Source organism: Phyllostomus hastatus, unplaced genomic scaffold, assembly GCF_019186645.2.
Source record: "Phyllostomus hastatus isolate PE091 unplaced genomic scaffold, TTU_PhHast_1.1 phas_contig_58, whole genome shotgun sequence".
Taxonomy (NCBI): Eukaryota; Metazoa; Chordata; class Mammalia; order Chiroptera; family Phyllostomidae; genus Phyllostomus; species Phyllostomus hastatus.
In genome coordinates, this window is record NW_025333916.1 from 57,269,059 (window position 1) to 57,291,365 (window position 22,307).

Below are 22,307 nucleotides of genomic sequence, written 5' to 3' on the forward strand. Positions count from 1 at the left end.
CGAACGAATGAAGAGTAAGTAATCAAATAATTTTAAATTTATCATACAAATTATTTTTCCTTCCTTGAACTGAATATCCCAATTTAATCTATTCTTAGACTCCAACGCTGCCAATCTATAATTTTCCGGTTACCCTGAACCCTAGGGAAACTTATCCACGGAACTCACCCAGTTCCTCTATGTATCCGATCACAGAACGTAACAGTTGATATCCTTGATTTCTGCACCCGTACAGGAAGAAGTGGTATCTCACACCCGGTCGAAACTGATCTATAGGAGGGACACAATCAGTAAACTGTCATAAGTGCACAGTATTATGCATATCTATTTCAGAAACATCGACTTTAGAGTCACTGACTCAGAAACAGTCGAAGCTAATTTTAAACACATGCTTTCCTCTAAAAACACACCAGTATTTTCAAAATTGGTAAATAGTCTCAGTGGAAAACTGATGAAACCAAATTCATGTTTTACCGTAATAAAAAGTTTAGTGTCATAATATAGTGTCACCCTGAAGAGGGGAGGAGCGGTGACTGAAGCCTTGATTTTGTTCCTTAAACCAGCAGTGATGCCTCTATCCTGGTCCTGGCCCAGGCCGAGGGCTGTGTCACCACGCTCCAAAAAGCCCTCCCCCCCAACCAGCGTTAGTTCTGGGTGCGGGAGCCGCCGCGGCGGCTCTCCTCCTGCGCCAACAAGCAAACGCTACAGTCGCCACTCCCTCCTGACGCTTTGCGTGAGAGGAGCCAGGCTGTTCCCTAGCGTCTGCTCCTCTGTGCCGCGCCCCCACTCGGGGCCCGCGAGTCCACTCCACACGAGAGTGCACCCCTCCACCCCACTGCGGAGCCCCTGGCAGCACGGTGCCAGGTGGGACAGATGGGGAACCCCGAGGGGGACAGGACCAGGGCCCAGGCCCGGACGGGCTGGAGACAGGTGGGGGACAGACAAAGGGGGGAATCACAGCACACTGTGCGAGACGAGAGGGACCTGCCGTGGGCTGTGGCGCCTTCCAGGAGGGAAAACGCCACCAAGAAATGATGCTGACGGACGACCGGGAGCTTGCCAGCCGTGGGCCAGGAAGAAGGCTCCGCCTGGGGGAGGCGGCCAGTGCGCGTACGCGGGCTCGCACTGAGTGTGTGGAGTGCCCCTCTTCCCCGGCGGGTGGCGCGCCATCCGCCTGCCCTGCACCCAGAGCACCGGGGGCCGCGGGCCCCACAGCCGGACAGTCGCCCTCTACTGCCCCCTTGCTGAGTGTTTTCTCTAGGAACAGGACACTCGGAAGTTACTTTTTAACTGTGTTTTTTAGTTTTATTTTTTATCCTCACCTGAGCATGTTTATCGATTTGAGAGAGGAAGAGGGGTGTGGAGAGAGAGGGAGGGAGAGGGAAAGAGACATTGATGTGAGACAGAAACATCAATTCTGTGTGCCCCGACGGGGGGTCGAGCCAGCAACCAGCAACCTTTGGCGTATGGGACGCCGCTCCATATTTTTAGACAGAAGGGAAGGGAGGGAGAGAGACAGGAAGAGAAACATCACCTGCCCCCTACTGGAGACCTGGCCCACAACCCAGGCACGTGCCCTGACTGGGAATCGAACCGGCGACCCTATGGTTCGCAGGCCAGTGATCAATCCACCGAGCCACACCAGCCAGGGCGCAAGGTCATGACTTTAAACTGCACATACGTTAGTAAACGTGTACCTAGTTTGATGTTCCGATTACGTATACCAATCGTGTTTAGGATTCTGATGCCTAAAAAAAAAGCAGCACCTGAGTTGGTTAGAGCACTAGGCGTGTGTTTTGAGGTCACAAGGAGAGAAGAGCAGGTGACTGGGTGGGAAAAGAGGAGGAGAAACAACTACCACGGCCACACACTGTTCCAGCGGCAGGAAACAGAAAACAAAACTCCCAGCTCCTTGACACTTTGAACTTGACGCCTGGTGATGGCACACCCTGACCAGCTTTGTGGCCGTGAGCGAGTTCCCTAACTTCTCTCAGCGCTGCAGGGCCTGGGCTCACCTGCCTCCCCTTCTCACCCCACGGCTGCCAGCTTCCACTCCCATGCAGACACTGCACCTCAGGCAGTGCCCTCCGCTCCGCATGGCTGCCCCCCGCCCCAGCCCATCCCCACGGTGCTCCCAGCCCAGAGAGGAGGGAGGAGGGAGGAGGGAGGGAGGAGGCGGGGCCAGAGTGTGTAGAGGGAGCACCAGGCCAGTGTGAGGCCCCAGGAGCTGCCGTGGGGGTGGAGAGGGGGGAAAGGCAAGGGCAGGTGCAGGGAGGAGCGGGGAGGGGTGCAGCTGGGCATGCTGGGAAGTGCAGTGTGGGGGGGGAAGGATCAAGGGAACTGTCCTCTCTCTGGGCCGATTCTGCAGGGAGCAGCCTGGCTGAATTCCAAGCAGAACGGACACATAATCGGGGCCCACACACACGGCCATCTAATGAAGGGGACTCATCCTCACCATCTGACAGTGAAAAGGGAAACACTGCCTGCTCTGCCAAACCCCACTGACACGGGAGGGACAGCCACGGGAGCGGAAGGACGTCACCAGCACAGGCCGCCAGCTCCAGAGCCCCGCGGGGAGAGACACAGAAGCCCGGTGCTCAGAGGGAGCAGCGGCTGTCGGAAGAGGCACTGAACTCCTCCGAAGCACCAGGCTGGTTCAGCCTGCAGGTTGCCAAGTGCCCCTGGGGCTGCCTTCAGGCTGCATGGGGTCAAGGCGGCTTGCCAAGGAAGCTCAGGGCTTCCTCAGCCACCAGGGAGCGGGCCCCACCCACTGCGCCCGCCTCGGGCCACGTGGGGATGTGGGTGCAGGGCCCCTGTGCACGGCCTCTCCTGACCTCCGTCCCTGGGCCCTGGGCCAGCACAGGCTGCAGCGCTCTGCGGGGGACCACGCTGCTCACCGGTCCGCAGCCTTCCTCCCGAGCACGGCCCCCCGCGGTCCCACCTTCCGCACAAGCGCTGCCTCACCCTCCGTCCGTTCCAGGGAGGTGCCCCCATCGACTGGCCCTCCCGTGTGCTGCGGTGGCCGCTCTCTACCACGACAGCAGTGCGCGATGCCGTGGCGACCGTGCTCAGACGGGAACCTGGGGTGCTCCCTCCTGGTTTCCTGGATCAAGGGGGTCGGAGCCCCCTCACGCACACACTGCCCCGGCCACCTTCAGGAGGGCTACACCGGCCAGCACCCGGCCCCGCGGCCAGCACCTGGCCCTGCGGCCAGGGAGAATGGCCGCTCCCTTGCGCCCGGCCAGCCCGCACGCTGCTGCTCGTGTGACGAGCCCGCCGGCGGCGCCCCGAGGGACACTCACCGGACTCGATGACGGCCTCGGTGCTGTTGGCGGGGACCTTCCTCCAGTCCATGAGGCAGGGCTCTGCCTGCGAGGCGTCGCACCACTTCACCACGTAGTCGCAGGTGGCATTGGGGTCGTGGCCCCACGCGAGCAGGATCCCTCTTCCCGTCCCGACGGCCTGCTCCGTTCTGAGGTCGTCTGCGCCAGGAGAGAGGGGGGCACTTTGATGTGAGAACTAGCGAGGTAAGGTAAGGCACGCCCCGTGGAAACGGGCAAGAGCCGCACAAGTTACGTCACCGTACGGAAACGTGCAAGATAGCGCTCAAGCTAGACACACCTTCGGGGAAGTCCGGAAGTGCAGCGGTGACCATGGCAACCACCGGGGCCTACAGATCAACTCAGCTACTGAGACCAAGTGGTAAGAAAGCACGTGGGATCGGGTGGTGGTGACGCAGTGGGGCCAGGAGGGCTCTGGCAGCGCAGGGCGTAAGGGCCCCGGAGGGGGGCATCAAGGCCCAGAGGATGGGCAGAGCGCTGGTGGGCAGTCTGCGTCCCTCCTCTGGTCACCACCGTCTGGGGTGTGAGCCTCGTGGCCGCAGGGGCCCTGCCGGCAGCCCCAGCCCCAGCCGGGCAGAGCAGGAGCACCACGGCAGGAGGCGGGTGGGAGGGGCTTCCTCCATTGCTGGAACACCGCCCCCTCCCCCGTGGGCTGCGGGGACCCGGGAGACAGGGCAGGGAGAGGAGGAATCTGTGGGAACAGTTTGGGAAGGAAGGAGAGCTGAGGGGACTGACGGGCGGTGGGTGTGGGCCCACAGGGAAGAGCCCGTGCAGGGCCCGTGGGGAACAGAGGCGGGAGGTGCCGAGGCTGGTGGGAAGGGGGCCAGCGTGGGCGTGGGGTCACGTCAGGTGTTGGCCTAGGCGACAGGGAGGCCCCAGGTGGGGGGCGAGGCACAAGCATGGACTAGGGCGGCGTGGCCGAAAGGGAGAGGGGAGCCCGGATCAGTCTGCCCTGCAGAAGCGGCTGGGAGACAGGGGCCCCCATGGGGCGGAGCGGCCAGGCGGGGAGGCGGGGGCTCAGAGGAGGCGCTATCAGGGTGAAGAGGCCGGGGCGGCCGCTGCAGACCCACAGCTCGAGGGGCGGCCGAGGCAGTTCAGGACGGACGGGCGGACGGACCCCTGGCGGGCACCCAGAGGATGCGGAGGCAGGCGGGCGGGCGGTCATTTTAAAAGTCACACCATTTTCACAACTTTACGCTGAGAGTCTAACTCGGACTTTGGGGAGAATTTCTCATCCATAAGGGATCCCTACTGAAGGAACGTCCCTTCCACAACGCCGCCACGTAAACCGAGTGTCTCTTCCTGCCAGACGGGTGCAGCACCACGGCCTCGCTGACCGGGAGCCGGCTCGCGTGGGGCTGGGGAGGTGCGCCAACACGGGACCTGTCGCACCGTTTCTTCCCGAGAGTCACACCCACCACCACAGCCCCCAACACTGCGCGTTACAGTGACCGGGAACAGCGGCTGCCCGGCCACCAGGGCAGAGGCTGCCAGCGGGGACCCAGGGTGCTGAGAGAGAGCACTGTCTCAGCGCGCAGCTGACATTCGCCCGCCCGCCTGCTCCGCCTTCGGTGTCGCTAGCAGCAGCAGCAGCAGCAGCAGCAATGGCAGCAGCAGCAGCAGCGGGCGGGTGGGGGGGGTGGTGGCGGAGGAGGTGAAGGAGAGCACACAACCCCTCCGGAGCGTCTCCCTCCGAGCTCCCCTTCTCCTGCCCCAACCGCTCACCGTTGGGAATCTCCATGCTCGCTATTTTGGACGGCGGGGAGGAGCCGGCGGAGTTTTTCGCCACCACGCTGATGATGTAGTCGTTTCTGTCGAGCTGCATCTCTGCTCTGTGCTGGGGGTCGGGGATCTCCGAGAGGGACTGGGTCTTCTCGTCCGACGAGCAGGACACGTTGTAGAAGAGGATCTTCCCGTTCGCCTCGCTGACGGGCAGGGGCTGCGAGAGACGGGAAGATACGTCACGTTCGGTCACGGGAACCTGCGAAGTGACTGCGTGACCAGGCGAGGCCACCGACTCTAGAGTGGACACCACCCTCGTCGTAAAGGTGCCACCGGAGGAGGCGCAGCTGCCCACTCTCCGAGAAACCCGCCGAGACCCGGGCAGCTCGGTGGGGGGCGGCGACGCCGGGGAAGAATGTCCGTGCCGTGAGCACCCAGAAACATACACGTGCAGCCAATAAACAGCCGCATGTGGCCTCCCACTTCCTCGTGACAAATAGAGTTACGAGAAGCACTGCTCTATATAAACAGAAACAAAACATTAAAAAGTATGGCATCATCGTTTTTTTTAACATTTACTGCCTTCTTGTTTTAAAGTAGTGCCTGCTCATTACAGACCATGTGTGTTGTTTTCTGCTGGTGGATGGGCCCCGAGGGCCTTCCCGGTCGCACCCGCGGGCTCCTCCTCCTTTGGGGGCCCTGCCTATGCGGCCGCCTCCCAAGGCCCACCCAGCCTGCTGCCCCCCTGCCCCCTGCACTCCCCCTGGACACGGGGGGGGTGGGCAGAGCAGGGTCGCCGTCGTGAGTGCAGGAAGCATGGGGCTTATTCCAGTATCACTGTTTATTAATTACTGCTTTGTTTTCCACACGAACAGCTGCAGTCCCACTTCTGCCCCACCCTGCAAGCCCCTCAAAGCCTCGTCTCTGGCTCCACTCTCATTCCTGAGCGCCTAGAACCCCCCTTATTCACCCCGCCCACCCCCAGCTACTGGACTCTGCTCAGGTTCCCCAGGGACACATGTTTAAAAACCTCAACACGTCCAAAACAACTTAATTTTCTACCCAAACAGGGCAGAAGCAATTAACCTTGGGACTGCAGTTAGACTCTGAATCACTGCAACAGTTTCAAATCCCTGGTTCAACAGTCCTCTAGTTGGAACACTGTTCCAAACTCCTTCCACACGCAAGTGGTTTGTACGATCGTTACTATGTTGCTGCGGAATCTGACGGACAGCTCAGGGCAGCGGGGAGTTTCTCATCGGCAGGAGGGCGGGATGCTACCGTCCCCTCAGACGATCTCAAAGCAAGGGAGCGTCTAGGGAACGTGCACTTGGACTTCGCTTGACTCAAAGCTGTACTTTCATCCAGGTTTTGTGAAAATAACATTGTTTACTCTCAACAACAAAACCCACCACTTAAAGGAATCTGGTTAGGACTGCCCTTAGGAAATCGGAGGTAGAAAACCACTGTTGGTGTTTTTAATATTCATTAGTCAGATAAAAAAAACAACAACAACAACACAGCAACAAAAATGGCTGCTCTACGAGGGAGAAACAGTAAAATAGAGCGTGATTCGTGTATTACCTGAAATTTTACGAAAGTATCATTGCATTGTATAAGACAATTTATTTAAGGGAAACAAATTACATAAGAAGCTGGTTTCCTATTCATCCAAGGGGAAAAATGCAACATGAATAGCAGGGTTGTAACTTGCAGCTTCTGGCTGCACTTCTAAAGCCGGAGGGACTGAGTTCGTGAACAACCCCCCCCCCCCCCCCCCGCCGGGGCCCCTCAGAGGCCTGGTGAAACCACAGCACAGAGTGGGAGGCCTCGGACCCGCGGTGCAGCTGCGGTCAGGAGGAGCCTGGGGGCGCCTGGAGCCAGGTCACACCCTCAGCAGTCCTGCACGTCTGGGACCCCTGGCCCCTCGACAACCCCAGGACCCTCCGAAAGGTAGGCGGTCTACCAAAACCGAGCCGTCTCACTACTCACACAAATGTTATGGCATTTACCTTCCAATATATGATTAGGTTTTTCCCGTCGGAGCGCCACTCCCTCCACGTGTCTGGTCCCTTGGAGGGAACTAGGGGAGAGAGGTCGAAGTTAGTTAGTACTCGAAGTCGTGTGCTGGGTCGGTCGGTCATGTCAGTCATCGAGACGGTGGTGCCTGAGAACGGTCAGTGGCCTCTCCCGCACCACATCAGGGGTGGCCTGGGTGGCCCACAGGGCCTGGCAGAAGGAAGGCGTGTTCCTTGTGAGGCCAGGTCATGAAAAGCGCGCGGCGGGCTGCCCTGTTGTCCTCTCCGTGATCCCCGAGTCCGGGAGGAGCCGGCGGCTGCGCTCTGCAGACACTCCAGCAGCCAGGAGAGGGAACCCGGGGGAGGCAGACCCCCTGCCCCGGGGCAAGGCTGCAGCCCCCACCCGCACGGCGATGGCCCTCAGCAGAGACTCCGGGCCAGAGCCACGTCGCCAAGCTGCTCCCGGGTTTCCGACCCCCACGGGCACCGTGAGATCATACATGCTTGCTGTGTTAAGGCGCTGAGTTTTGGGGCAATGGGTTATGCAGCAACAGGTAACTAATGCACTCTGGCTCTGGACTCATGCGCTGGATTCACGTCTGATAATCCAGGTAATTCTGACACTTGTTGCAAAGCTCTGCCCCTCCCCCCAGCCTTCACGTGGAGAGACAACACCTGGATTAGCACGCATCACCACTTTTTATTTTACTGGTAGATGTGGTGGCAGAAGTTTTATGTTCCCTCTGTTACATAGTGCAAATAAAGAATTCGCTATGTTTTAGTGAATGATGACTGAAAATCACACCTGTTTCTATTTTCCATTTTAAAGCCGACATCTGGTTAATCAAGGACAGAAACTTCCTCCTGTCTTTGGAAATTATACTCGGAAAACCAGTGACCTGATGTGGTGGCTATTCTGACCTAGGCAAACCGTGGAGACCGAAGCTCAAGACCTTAGCCCCGTCCGTGACTCAGCCTTAGGTCGGAAATAAGAATTCCAACAAACTCGTTTTTAATGAAAAGGCGATCTAGATAGATGGCGAAAAGTCCAGGCAAAGGAGGGAAGCGTGTGAGGCAAACCGCCCCAGCATCTTACTGGGGCTGCACCGCATCACTTGACCGTCGACCCGACCACACGGCGCGCGGACAGTGCAGCCGGTCCGGCCACGGAGCACGTGCCCCGCACGCTCCGTGCGCTCCCAGGACGTCAGAAACCATCGTTTAAAGTGTCTGTGTAACACTGTGCTAGCGTGTGTTGCACAATTTCACAGTGTACCTACGTGTTCTATGTTTAGTCACTTGGGTGACATTTAAAAAAACAAACAGTTGCCCAATCCCAGGATCCGCGGTAACAATTAACCACGAACCACGGCGTTAACTTACTGGCTTCCGTGGTCAGATACTGTTTCTCGTCGCTCCAGAGGCTCCACTTCCAGAAAGGCTCGGCGGCACAGCGCACCCGGAAGGCGTACACGGTGTACGGGTGCAGCCGGCCCACGGCCGCGAGGTAACGCGAGCCGTCCGCCCCTGCGATGGTGACGTTCCACTGGCGGGAAGCCAACAAGGCAATGTGAGCGCAGGGGACGTCAGGTGTGCACACATACACATGAACACACACACACACACATTTCTAAAGTAAGAGCCCTGGCTGGCGTAGCTCAGTGGATTGAGCGTGGGCTGCGAACCAAAGCGTCGCAGGTTCGATTCCCAGTCAGGGCACATGCCTGGGTTGCAGGCCACAGCCCCCAGCAGCCACACATTGATGTTTCTCTCTCTCTCTCTCTATCTCCCTTCTCTCTCTAAAAAATAAATCCTAAAAAAATTTAAAAAACAAAGTAAGGAAGCCTCCCAAATTTGCACCCCTTTGCACGTCCGCAAGAGTTTGCCTCTCTATACGGTCAGAGTCAGTTCACCCCCGTACTATGGTGATTCTCACATAAATGCCAATCAGTGACATGATGATGCCCGGCAATAGCAGGAAGCAAAGCTGAGGCATCTTTTTGACCCGACTATCGAATCTAACTGATAGCGGCCAGTTCAAGCACGCGGAGAGGAGGACATGAACTTGGTCATCAGTCAGTGGCTGATGGCGGTGCAGCAAAGCTCCGCATGTCGGCATTAACCTGAGACAGCCTTGGGGAGGGCCTGGGGCACTCAGAAGACACCTGGGGGCTGACGGCGGCTGTGTCATCGTGGCCCTTACACGGCACCTAGTGCCTCTGATACGGTGCTAAACACGCAGACCGTGCAACACACGCTCAAACGAACTGAAATTAAAATGAAGCAACTGGAGACAACTCCGGGGACCTGCACGTCTCGGGGAGACCTCCGGGCCCCCGATTACTTATTACGAAGGAGCGTTGGGGGCCACGTTGTGCCAGGTGACTGATACTCTGGCAATCGCCAGGAAGCTTCCAAGTGAATGTTTAAGCATGACATCATTTATTTTGGACTGACCACAGATGCCAAGACGGTGCAGTATAAAAGTCAACCCAAGTATTTAAAACGTATTAAAAGTCATGTTTTGACTTATAATAACCAATTACAACTTGCTCCCGGAGCTGCGCTTGGCGGTTTTAAAAATCGCATCTTCTTTCCGGTGCCAGGGAGTCCATTATCTAGTGCTGGAGGTCGCCGCGGAACTACTCGTTAACTCACAAATGTATGGGGCACCAGCTACACGCCAGGTGCACCGCCAGACCCGGCCGCAAGCGGAGCAGCGAGAGTCAGACTTACGTTCTGCGGCAGCCAGTGTCTTTAAGGTGCTGTCCAATTACATCCCTGGGCAATATCTCGGTTCTTAGTCAATCTCTACAATCATCAGAGTCTACGCATATAGATTGACCTAGGTATGTGGAAAGCTCAATGCGTTATCCGAAATAACCTCCGAGGAGGTTTACGGAAGAATCTCACTCACCAATTCTTGCACTGAATTCATCTTGTTGATTTCAACCTGGCACAGCAGCTTAATCTTTGCAAAGTTGCCCGGTAAATGCCAGGAGAGCGTAACGGCCGTCGCGTTGATGTCTTTCACTTTGATTGAAGTAGGAGTGCGGGGATGCACTGTCGACGTAAGTTTTAAAGGTTAATTCCCTCGAAAGCTATTTTCCACCACGACAAATGAGACTCGCCGGCGACAAGCGACACCAGCAACGCTGCACTCCGAGTGTGTGGACGACGCGAGCCTCACCGTCCTGCTCGCCACACGCCGACGGTTCTCCAGGACCCATCGCGCCCGAGGTTCCTCAGTCGGGGTCAGGAACTCTAACTGAAAGGTCGTTATAGAACACACAGCCTCTACCCGCAAGGAACCTCTCATTTACTTGGGGACTGACGCACAAGAAAGAAAGAAAATCTACCAGAGAACACATGCTGAGTTCCAAATGAATGGCATCCATATTGAGTGCTGTAAGAATTTAGATGTCAACGTGGTGGGGAGAATCCTGCAGTAAAGATGGGACTTAGGCCCTGGCTGGTGTGGCTCAGTGGACTGAGCGCCTGGCCTGTGAACCAAAGGGTCACCGGCTCGATTCCCAGTCAGGGCACATGTCTGGGTTTTGCTGGCCAGGTCCCCAGTAGGGGGCGTGCGAAAAGCAACCACACATTGATGTTTCTCTCCCTCCTTTCTCCTCTCTCTAAAAACAAACAAACAAACAAACACACAAACAAACAAACAAAGATGGGACTTGGGATGAGCTCTGAAAGAAGAATCGGAGTAAAGCTGGCAGGAGGAATGCAGAAGAGCATTCCAGGCTGGGGTCCTGGCCCAGCGAGGCGCAGGCCACACTGCTCTGGCGATGGCCCACCTCGGGGGCGGGAGGGCTGTGGGAGGGGCAACCCTGCCGTACACACGGCTGGGATGGCGGCGGGCAGGCAAAGACACGCAGACACTACCACTCAAGGAAACAGAAAAAATGGCCACTCTGTCCTTAGGTGAAGGGAGGACATAAAAAGACGATGGGAAGAAATACTTGATGAAAGGGCTTCCTGTTCGGCCAGCAAGGCCGGTCTGCAGCAGAGGGCGCTGGGTGTGAGCCTACCTCCCCAGACCGTGGTCTGCCGCGGTGTGGTGCGGGGCCGGCGTGGAGCCGACGCCCACGGAAGGGCCACGGGAACGCATGCCAAAGCACTGCACCGTGTTGCATTTCTGTCCTGAGCTCCGTGTTAATAAGACTGGTAAGGTCAAGAAGTCATCAGCAGTAAGGAGGACTGCGCTATTTATTGATCTGTACGACAACCTGGATGGATCTAAAGGTGATTATTATCACCTTTCGTAAAAAACGCCAGCCTCCGAGGGTTACAGGCTGCACGGCTCCACTTACACGACATCCTCAGAATGACAAAGCCACAGGGACGAAGAACAGGTCTGCTGGTGTCCGGGGACAGGGCGTGTGTGTTGGGGTTGGGGGGCGGCGGGCGCAGCGACAGACCAGTCCGGTACCTTGAGTGTGTGGGTTCCCTGAACCTTTACATAAATCCGCCTGCACAGACCTACACGCACGCACACGCACACACACACACACACACACACACACACAACTGAATGCACGTGAAAACCGGTGCTCGCTGAGCAAGGTCGGCAGCCTGGTTCACAGGTCACGTCCAAGGTCAGTGGCCCGGCCCGGAGGCTGTGCGACAGCAACGTTAGGACGCTGCCCCGGGGAAAGCCCCGTGAGGGGTTGGAGGGCTCTCGTTTGTTAGTTTTTGCGACCACCTACAATTATTCGAAAGTAAAAAGTCTTTAAAAGTTGGGCGACATTTTCTCAGAAACAAAAAAGTATTAGATAAAGCCACTGACGTTTTCTACGGGAGTATTTCAAAAATTCACTTAGGTGCAATAAAATGGTGAACCTGCAATTACACATGTTGAAGCTTTTAAAATAGAATTTACAGGATGAATATGAAGCAGTTATAAAGGAAATGATCAGGACAACGTAATCCCCCCCAGGCTCACTTTTCATTCCTCTCGAGACACCTCGCCACTTCGACAGGCGTGTGCAAGGCGCTGGTTCGGCCGCCGCTTGCTTACCTCTTTCGGTCGCGTTCACCAGAGTCCGCGCTTGCGACTGGCCCAGAGGGTTGTGAGCGGTCAGGGTGAAGTCATACAGTTCTTGACTGGGCAGGACTTGAAAGGACAACTGGTAGCTTTCATTTATGGGCCCTTCAGCTCTTTTAAACTTGACGTATTTTCCTGAGAAACTGCGGAGGAAGAGAGGAATAAAGGATATTAAAGTAGTATCAGGATGGCGAGAGAGAGAAACGGCGCAGGGAAAATACATGGGTAAATTTCTGATTAATTAACGTTTTCAAAGTCTTGGTAATTACAGAGGTGCTGTGTACGCGGGGAAGCAAATGATTGACCGCCGCACAGGCTCTGTCTGTGTCTGAGGGCTCCTCCCCGTGGGCCTGGTGGAGAGGGAGACGGATGGAGTCTGCGTGCACCCAGCCGCAGCACGGACCTCACACCCGACTTTTACGGCACATGTGTGCTCGTGACGTACAAGAGGCGGGGCCTGTCCCCGTGTCCTGAGACGTCCTCCTGACGGACGCCCTGCGGGGCGTGTGTGTGTGTGTGTGTGTGTGTGTGTGTGTCTGACACCCTTTCCTGGTCGCCTCTACCTTTCGGACAAAGTGTAACTGGTGTTGCGCGGGCCCACCAGGGCCGTCGGTCTGCCTGGGTCCCAGGTGCATATAATCTCCTTTAAATCGTTCGTCTCGCAGTTCAGCTTTTGGGGAATATCGGGTGGATCTGAAAGGGAAAAGGGAAAAAAATGGAGGAGTTACTCATTTTAACATATATGTTCCCTGCATATGTTGTGTCTCGTAAATGTTAATTATATTTTGTACAGTTTCATTACAAATGAAATAATGTATTGTTTATATTTTATTTTTTCAACAATTACCATTCTTTCTATAGCATGTTTTTTTCTAGTTCATATTACATTAGAAATGATAAAAATAAATTATACTAAATAAAATATACTAAAGAGTGACTATTAGCTCATTTGAAAACTCCCTATTAGCAAACCGAAGATACTATCACTTTTTCCCCCTTAAATACTACTTGAATCTACCAAATCTCTCAAAGGAAGGTGTACCCAATAAGTCAGAAAAATCTACAAGTCAAAAGTACTATTACTGGTCACCCATCTATATTTGCAAAGAAGTACCAGATCACATTATAAGCCAACAAACGTCATAAGTTTCAGAGTTCTTAAATAAGTTACAAGGACCATTATTTACAGAGTAATTTTCAGTAAAACCCTGCACCTCCCTGTACTCAAGTGACTACTTCTCTTCTGTCGTTTTCATTTTTTTTAAGATTTTAATTATTTATTTTTAGAGAGGGAAGGGAGGAAGAAAGAGAGAGAGAGAGAGACAGAGAGAGACAGAGAGAGAGAGAGAGAGAGAAACATCAATGTGTGGTGCTGGGGGCCGTGGCCTATAACCCAAGCATGTGCCCTGACTGGGAATCGAACCTACGATGCTACAATGCTTCGCAGCCCGCGCTCAATCCACTCAGCTACGCCAGCCAGGATCTCATTTTCATTCTTTACTAAAACTGCTCTGTCTCTGTGTTCAGGCAGCACTAGCGAGAACACGTCCTTCGAGTGTGCCTGCGATGGAAAGGGATGAGAGAATTCTGAGGTCTGACACTGAGCACAGAAATCGGTAAATCTGTGATTGTGTTTAACCAGGCACATACGGAAGCCGGTATCTCCTCCTGTCACGTGTATCCAAACTCTGTCATGCAAGATAAGCTTTTTAAAAAACAACGATCTACTTGTTGAAAAATTCTGTAACTTTATTTTTAAAAAAACTAAAATTTTTAATCAGTTTTTAGTTCATCAACCAAGACTTAGGAAATTGCACATACCTTCTTCAGAGATAAGAATAATGTCCTCCAGTGATATTTTAGGTAATGCCAGGAGGAGTAACGAGCATTATATGATAGTCTAACAATTGGATAATGAAACAAATACTGACATATTTGTTGTAAAAACTGTTTCAAGTCTAAGGCCAAACTTTCAGTCATTTTATTAAAATGACATAACAATTTTTTTAGTACATTTAAAATGTTTATTATTTTAGTATTTGGCAGGTACACTGGGTTGGGATACTTCAAGTCCAAATGACAGGAGCAAACCGGAGGGACGTGGAAGCAAAGGCAAAGAGGAAAAATGTGAGAGGGCAGTGTGGAAAAGCTAATGTGCGGATTCTCTTTTCTTTTCAAAGGAATTAACTTATAAAAGGATCAGCTGAAGCTGGGCAAGCTAGTTATAAATCACCCGTATTTCTGTGTACCAACAAATGCAAAACGCATTTTTAAAATCAAAGCCATTTTTATGAAAATATTTTCAAATGAGAAAGTGTAAAATTTGACATGTGCTCTAAATATCTACATTTTCTAATCCTATGTCATAGTGCATTATTTTAAAGCCTCTTAAATATGATGAAAGATTAACATCAAGGTCAATACTGAATGCTGAAGCGGCACTATCGAAGGGGACTCAAGTGGTAATGGAAAAATACAATAAAAAATTTAAATGTAAGTTATTTGAATGATTACTGCACAAATAATTGTTCATAACAATTATTTGGCTCCTGATTAAATTAGCATATGCATGAATACTAACAGGTACTGTAAATAACTATTCTGTCTGCTAAATAATGGATTTATTTTCAATCACAAGAATAAACCAGAGAGAAACAAAGCCACTTTTACTGGCATTGACATCAAACACGGAGGAGCATCTTCTAAGTTTTACTAAAAGACACACGAGACCTCACATGCCCAAGACAAACGAAAGGAGGCCCAGGTAACTGGAGGACGTGCCCTGCCCTTGGCTGGGTGGCCTGCTACTGAGAGAGAGAGAGAACTTTCCTAAACCGACGGAGGTCACGTGATGGGTCACGTGTGAGAAAACTCACAACACCCACTCACTACGTTTCACACACTTCCTTTTGTGAGCCCCTCAGACCCCACGCAGAGCCTGTGAGTGCGGAGTGCAGGAGGGCGGGACGCTGGAGACAAAGCCACCGCATCAGAGTGACCACGGGGGAGGGGACGGAGAACTCAATGGACAGGACGATCTGTGTGCAGGCCACGTGGGCCACGCAGGCCCCACGGGCCGGGCCATTCCCGCAGCCACTGCTGCACCACGTGGGCTGAGAACTGCAGAGGCGGCCACGCCGGTAAAAGTTGCCTGCACTCGGGGCGGCGTCCACACGGCACAGCGTGAGGGGACGCGGGGGCGGGGGGTGAATCCTCGCACCCACGACCTCCAGCTACCCTCTCCTCCGACAGGTTTCTTTCAAGCTGGGGAAACACATATTACGCTGCTGAAACATTCTGTGCAAAATCATGACAATTTCTTTAATGTGGGTACTTATTTTAAAAAGGTATGCTATAATTATATGGGAAATTATCTTTTATGAAATGATTACTAAAGAAGGTAGGATTCGCAAATATTATATCCTAACTACCCCAACTCAACAAAGCTGTTAACCAAGAATTCAAACTATAAGTTAGCCAATGAGTGCTTCAACTCTTATCACAAAGCCTAGAAATCGGACAGATACATGTATGTACAAAAGAAGCTCAGACCTCACCTTTAAGCGAGTAAAAATTCAGGTGCCTTTTATATCATTTATATCAAAGAACAGAAGAATAAAAAAGAAATAGAATCACACCCCTGCCGCTCTATGAAAAAAAGCATGAAGGCTTTCAGAGAGAACACAAAATGATGAATAGAAACTTACATCCTGCAAAAATAACTGTTCCGTAAATGTTTTCCTTGGTTGTGAACACCACATTTGTCCCGCTGTCTTCAGAAACGGAGATGTTGTGGATCCTGATCGCCACGTTCTCCCCATCGAGATGGATAAGGGGGCACTTCGCATAGCCGATCTGGGCCGACGACACTTTTTCTTGAGTCACACAGCAAAAGGTTATATCTGAGCCCACAAGTATCACCTTGTCTTGAGGAAAAACCTTGCCCGGAGAATCGGTGGACCCTGGGAAGATCAAAAGAAACTATAAAATACTTTAGAAATCTTTTACCATAGAAATAACCCAGTGTATACAAAACATACTTGGGGTGCTTTATAATAAGGGTGGCCCCGAGATAAGGTGCGTCCCCCAGGTTTCAAAGGAGCAAGACGCATGCAAGAAATGAAGTGTGTGTGGTTCTATTCACTTACGGTGGAGTGACAGTGGGGGAGGGGACTGTAGGTCAATGTCTACCGTCACAGGTTAATGTCTCAGAAGTCCTACAAATCCCATACATGGGTTTATATCCGTACATGAAAAATCAACACCAAGAAAACGTGTCGATTTTAAATAACTCCATCGCCCTGAAATGATTCTATGTATTCAGGGCAGACTTCTTACTTTCCATCAGCCTAAATAAACACTGGAGTACTCCATAGCCTAAAAAGCACTGTTTCTTTCATCCCAACTCTGCAGCTGGAAGCCTACCTTTGGTTTTTATTCCCCCAAACAGCCCATCCTTTAAATTACCCATACTCTCCTTTCGACCTGGTTCCTCCCTCCCAGACTGCACTCTGGCTCCCGCCCCAACTGCTGTACTGACGTGGCCGGCTGACCGAATCGCTCAGTCTAGTGGCGGCTGCGTCTGAGCAGCCTTCCCCTTTGACGTCCACAGCTCCGGGCTCGCTGCCTGAAGTCCCCCTTCTCCAAACTCCCTGCTCTCCTGGGTCCCTCACTGAGCCCTCCCGGGCTCCTCCCAGCCCTCTAGTGCCCGTCTGCTCTGCTGGTCTTTCTTCCCTCCTCCCCGTGGACACAAAGCTTCTAAGCGACAGGTCCTCGGTCTTCACCCCCTTGTCCCCGAGTCATGGGAACCTCCGGGGTTAAAAAACTTTCCCATCACATACACGCTAATGATTTTCAGACACGCATCTCCAGCTCCAACTGGATGCCACGCCCGCATTTCCAGGTGCCTGGGAGACTTTGCTATCCAGACACCTCACATGTGCCTCAAGTGCAATGCTTCAACGATGAAATCAACCTTTCCTCCCTAATTTGTTTATATATTTTCTGTCTCAGTGGAAAGCCGCACGAGCGGCCCAAACTAACAGTTGTCTTTGGCTGGATTTCTCCCTTACCAAGCACGGTGCCACCGATTCCGATTCTGTCTCCCCCGTGTTTCTGCACCTTTTCCCCTCCTCACTTCTAACCCCGAGGGTCCTGGCCACACCTCCACTGTTCTCCACTGAACTGCGACAAGCTTCCCCTTACTGATCCACCTGCTTCCAGCCCCCTCTTCCTCCGAGCCGCTCCTGCAGACAGTCCCCAAACGGAATAATCTGCAACGATCAGCCGTCTTTTTAGGAACTTTGTTTTACTGTCAGTACGTCACTGGGCCCTGTCCCATACTGCCAGCATTCTACCTGCAAATGAGTTTTATTCAATGTCCTGATAACTGGGGGCATAGCTGCAAATTCCTGGGTCTCTGCAAAAACTGTAGGTCACGGGCTACTCCGTGGATGACAAGTTGGGCAACTTTAAACAAAAAAATAAGACTCGACCTCATCACCCACCACCCACACAAAAATGCGAGATGCTCTTGGACGTCCGCTACACTGATTTTCAAACCAGGATGTTTCTCCAATCACTCAGGAAGTTCTTTAAAAATACAGATTCCTGCAGCTTATCTCGGGCTTTTTAAATGAAAACATAGTGGGATGGGCTGTGGCCGGGTGGCTCCGCCGGGCAGAGCACTGTCCCGAGACACCGGGGCTGCGGGTTCAGTCTCCGGTCAGAGCACACACAGGAAGCAGCCGATGGGCGCAGGAGCGAGTGGAACAGGCCCGTGTTGCTCCCTCTCCCTCTACGAATCAGTTCAAAAAATACTGGGGCAGGGGACTTGGACGATCCCCAGGGGGGGACCCTCATGCAGACAAACGGGGGTCCGAGAACTCAAAGCTTTAACTACACCTCACCCTGAGGGAAGGTTAACCTCACTCACGTGACACAGACATTCACTAAAGAACAGCAGCTTACAAGAGACGTTCTTCAGGGGGCTCCAGTCGCTCCACTCTTTGCGGCCAGAGAAGTGAGGGTCGTCGACGTAGCAGCGCAGGCCCACGGAGTGCGTGGCGCACTCCAAGGGCATGTCGGAGGCCCAGCTCCAGTGGTGGACGGTGTCCGCGCCGTTCAGAGTCGTGTTGTGGGTCACCTGCAGTGGGGACGAGACACAGCAGCATTCTACCTCCCAGCGGTGGCATGTGCCACGTCCCCTCAGACTGTACCTAGCGACGAACGGAGTGGGGTAAAGGGCTGTCCTTTTATAGAACCACCTCAGCTGCCTACGAGGCACGATGGCATTGCAGCCACAATCACCACGTCTCGTTTATGTTCACCTCAACGCCAGACCCCACTCCTGCGCATTGTTATAAAGAATGGGGATATTCCAAAACATCGAATGCAGTTTACAGGAAAATACACTGTTGGTTAAAATGATCTCCATTTGTCACGGAGAAAAAAATAATAGGTTTGCACATCCCAGAATTAAAGTCAAAGAGAGGAGTAGCATTTCAGAACAAAACAAATGACTGATTTACACTGAATTTGCTTTTATTGTGTATGTGTTATACATTTAAGTTTTTATTTTTAAATAAGCATATCATAATAACATACAATATTAATCTCAGTTATGAAAAGTGAACTTTTGATTAACCAAATATTGAAGATCTACTAAAAGAGACAAGAGATTTAAAAAAAAAGTATTTCTTTTTTTCTGACTTCCTGAAATCTGTCTAAAACAAGACTACACAGATTTTTTTTTAGGTGCAAATGCACAAGGGCAAAAAATAGGAGAAACACCCCCAATAAGACGTGATGCTGGAGAGCAGCTGAATGACGGGAACTCACTCGGAAGCCGAGCCGAGCCGAGTCTCAGGCCTCCAGCGGGAGAGCCACGCAACCTGACCCCTCCCACGGAAACGCCGGAAACGCCTGCCACCGGGCTCGGGGAGGGGCGGCACCGGGTCCCCCCCCGGAAACGCACAGGGAGGGTGAGGGGCCGCACAGCAAGACGGCTCCCGAGTTGTCCGAAGAGATCTCCTCTGACACTCTGTGCTGCCACAGCACTAACCCTTCTTGACCTCGGCAGAGGAACGGAGAGATTTATGCTCTAGAGAAGTGAAACAGCATGCTTCTGGAATGAAGGACCTCAGGGAAGCTGAGAACAAGGAATAATGTGCCAAAAATAGGGGGACTGGTGACCGATGCATTCTTGCATTGGAGGAGGAGTGAGACTCCTGCCTTCTTCCCCTGCTCAGCTCAGGACAGTGATGGCCAAGTCCCTATTCACCAGGGGCGCGGTCTAAACAAACTTCTTTGGGGCACATGAACTGGTCAAGATAAAATCTAAAATAATATTATTAAGATTTTTTCCTAAAATAATATTGATAATTAGATATCTTAAGTACTTGTGACAACCCCTGTTCAACAAGCCTCGTCTAGCAAACAGAAGTTCCAGTTAGATTTTTCTTGTGTTTTAAGAGCCACTCACTTAAATATGTGGCAATAAAGATGACCAGAAAGTGGAGGAAAAGTTCTAATATAAAAGTCATGGATCAATTTTTTTTTTAAAAAGCAACTTTAAAGAAGCAGAATGCACAGAAAGAAAAATAATTTTTTAAAATTACGGATATCCTCAGAGATTAGGAGAGCTATTGCAAGAACAGGATATATTTTTTAAAGGAACAGAGAACAAAAAGGGGAAACCTTATAAATTAAAAACATTAACAGAAATTCAACAGCAGGACTGCAAGATAAAGCTTAGGAAAAACTGCTCAGAAAATAAAGCAAAATACAGATGGTGAACAGAATGACAGGACAATTAGAGAACCAGTACAGAAGGTCCAATTTCTAAAATAACAGATGTTCTAAGGGGAAAAAAAAACAGGTATGAGAAATTCAGACATAAAGTAAGAAAATTTCCCAAGCTGATAGACATTTTTTCAGACTGAAAGGGGCCCAAAAGGAGTGTCCATCCAACACAATAGACCAAGATAGATCCATGACAAGAAAGATTTGAACAATGCCTTCAAAATCTTGAGACAGTTTAGAATTCTATACCCAGCTAAACTAGCTAGCACGGGTGAGTGCAGAATAAAGACGTTTGTAAGGACGTCAAGTCTCAGTGTATTCATCAAGCAGCATTTTACCTTTCCGCCAAGAGGGTATGGAAGTTCCAGCTGTTCCACACCTCCTTGGCAGTTGAAATCAATAGTCTTTTCAAGTTTAATAAATAAAATGTACCTGCAAGCTACCATTCTAAATAGCAGGGAGTATCTGTAATAAATAGCAAATAACTCCTAGAATACATGCTTTTACCAAAGTGAAGAAATAAAAGGGAGACAGGGAATTCAGGGAAAGGGGGTTCCATCATAAGAAGAAGGTGAAGGGAGTCACCCGGATGATCGTGGGAACCCCCAGGACCACAGCGTCCTGACAAACGTGCCGAGAGACACAGGGGCTGGTCTTGCCCGGGTTATGAGTGTACCTGGGTTTGAACCTGCCCACGCAGGGGTGACTGGTAGGAGCTAGGGACGCTGGAGGTGCCGAGACACCCCCTGACCCCAAGAATCCTCAACTATTCACCACGCTCTGTGCTGCACAGCTATCATCAGGATCTGTGTGAGCCCGCGTTTGGAGAGGGGTGGGACAGAAGTGGGAAGGCCCTCAGAGAGATTCGTTCACAAATACGTCTTTGATAAAAATGCTAGTATGAATGTTCTAACACCTTCACACAACCTGGAGAGGCCTTCGGATTGAATTAAGGAAGCAGATAAATAAAACTAAAGATCTAAGACATTACAAGAAATTGGAAGGAAGGAACCTAGCAAGGAAGCAAGGAAGGAAAAGAGAGAGAACAGTATATACTACTTGGTTGAGTTGTAAATAACGTTTACAAAATGTAATATAAACAGTACACACTGGTCTTCTGAAAATTATAGCAAACAGTATTGGAAGAAGAATTTTTTTTTTAATTTTTAGAGAGGGAAGGAAGGGAGATAGAGATAGAGATAGAGAGATAGAGAGAGAGATAGAGATAGAGAGAGAGAGAGAGAGAGAAACATCAATGTGTGGTTGCTGGGGGCCATGGCCTGCAACCCAGGCACGTGCCCTGACTGGGACTCGAACATGCGACACTTTGGTTTGCAGCCTGCGCTCAATCCACTGAGCTACGCCAGCCAGGGGAAGAAGATTTTTAAACCAGCATGTGTGAGAGCGAGCATGAGAGCAAGCGCACAAACAGGCGTGTGTGTGCCCGGGGTGGGAGGTGGCAGGGTACTGGATTGTCATCTTCCGTTTGCAAAGTTAATGAAACACAGCTCAAAAGGAAGAGGGAGAGGAAATCAGGCGGAGAGGAGCTGCTGCCTGCCGCCCAGGTGTCGTTCACGTCACCTGGTCACATGACCCAGGTCAAGGCAACGTGCAGCTTCCAGGCTGCGTGCGAGGCCGTGAGCAGGAAGTGCCGAGTTATCAGGGAAAACACTACGAATGAAACTTACTAGCAAAACGCTGATGTACAGTATTCGTGATCTTTAAACTCTCATACAACGATAGCTAATAACCTGTCACAAAGTGACTGATTACAAGCAAATCTAACAGGTACTAATATTAATAATGGATAATTATAAATAAAAATGTCACTTTTTTTTAAAGATTTTATTTATTTATTTTTAGAGAGGGAAGGGAGGGAGAAAGAGAGAGAGAGAGAAACATCAATGTGCGGTTGCTGGGGGTCATGGCATGCAACCCAGGCATGTACCCTGACTGGGAATCGAACCTGTGATGCTTTGGTTTGCAGCCCGCGCTCAATCCACTGAGCTATGCCAGCCAGGGCTGAAAATGCCACATTTTTATGAACCTGGACCACTCACCCTCTTATATGTCACTTTTTAAAGTGAATTTGTTCTATCTCTGTTTTTTTTTACTTCCTGCTTTATCTCTACATACAAAGATTCTTCTTCAAAGATCATATTCCCAATACTACAGAATTTCTACCTTGCCCTTGCCACATTCTTATGAATGAGTCATGTAACTTCAGAATAATGTTTCCATTCATTCACGTTGGATTTCACTCATACTTCAAAGAGAATCCCTGTTATTCTAACATCCCTGAGTTAGTTTAAAAAAATAAATCTACCCCCCCAAGGAAGTAATGACTGCTGGCAATTGTTTAGCAGC

General features: G+C 51.5%; 1 protein-coding gene across 3 annotated transcripts in view; it reads right to left on the reverse strand.

Annotated features, from left to right (window-relative positions):
* Window positions 1–22,307, reverse strand: part of LIFR (LIF receptor subunit alpha) — an 80,909-nt gene that overhangs the window by 10,883 nt on the left and 47,719 nt on the right. For all 3 annotated transcript variants that reach the window (XM_045848325.1, XM_045848322.1, XM_045848323.1), the window contains exons 6-15: window positions 18,108–18,282; window positions 15,845–16,099; window positions 12,701–12,830; window positions 12,111–12,280; window positions 9,999–10,144; window positions 8,465–8,627; window positions 7,076–7,146; window positions 5,067–5,280; window positions 3,303–3,482; window positions 169–270 (exon numbers count right to left, since the gene is read on the reverse strand). In XM_045848325.1, the coding sequence (XP_045704281.1) occupies window positions 169–270; window positions 3,303–3,482; window positions 5,067–5,280; window positions 7,076–7,146; window positions 8,465–8,627; window positions 9,999–10,144; window positions 12,111–12,280; window positions 12,701–12,830; window positions 15,845–16,099; window positions 18,108–18,282 (1,606 nt within the window). The remainder of the gene's footprint in view (window positions 1–168; window positions 271–3,302; window positions 3,483–5,066; window positions 5,281–7,075; window positions 7,147–8,464; window positions 8,628–9,998; window positions 10,145–12,110; window positions 12,281–12,700; window positions 12,831–15,844; window positions 16,100–18,107; window positions 18,283–22,307) is intronic.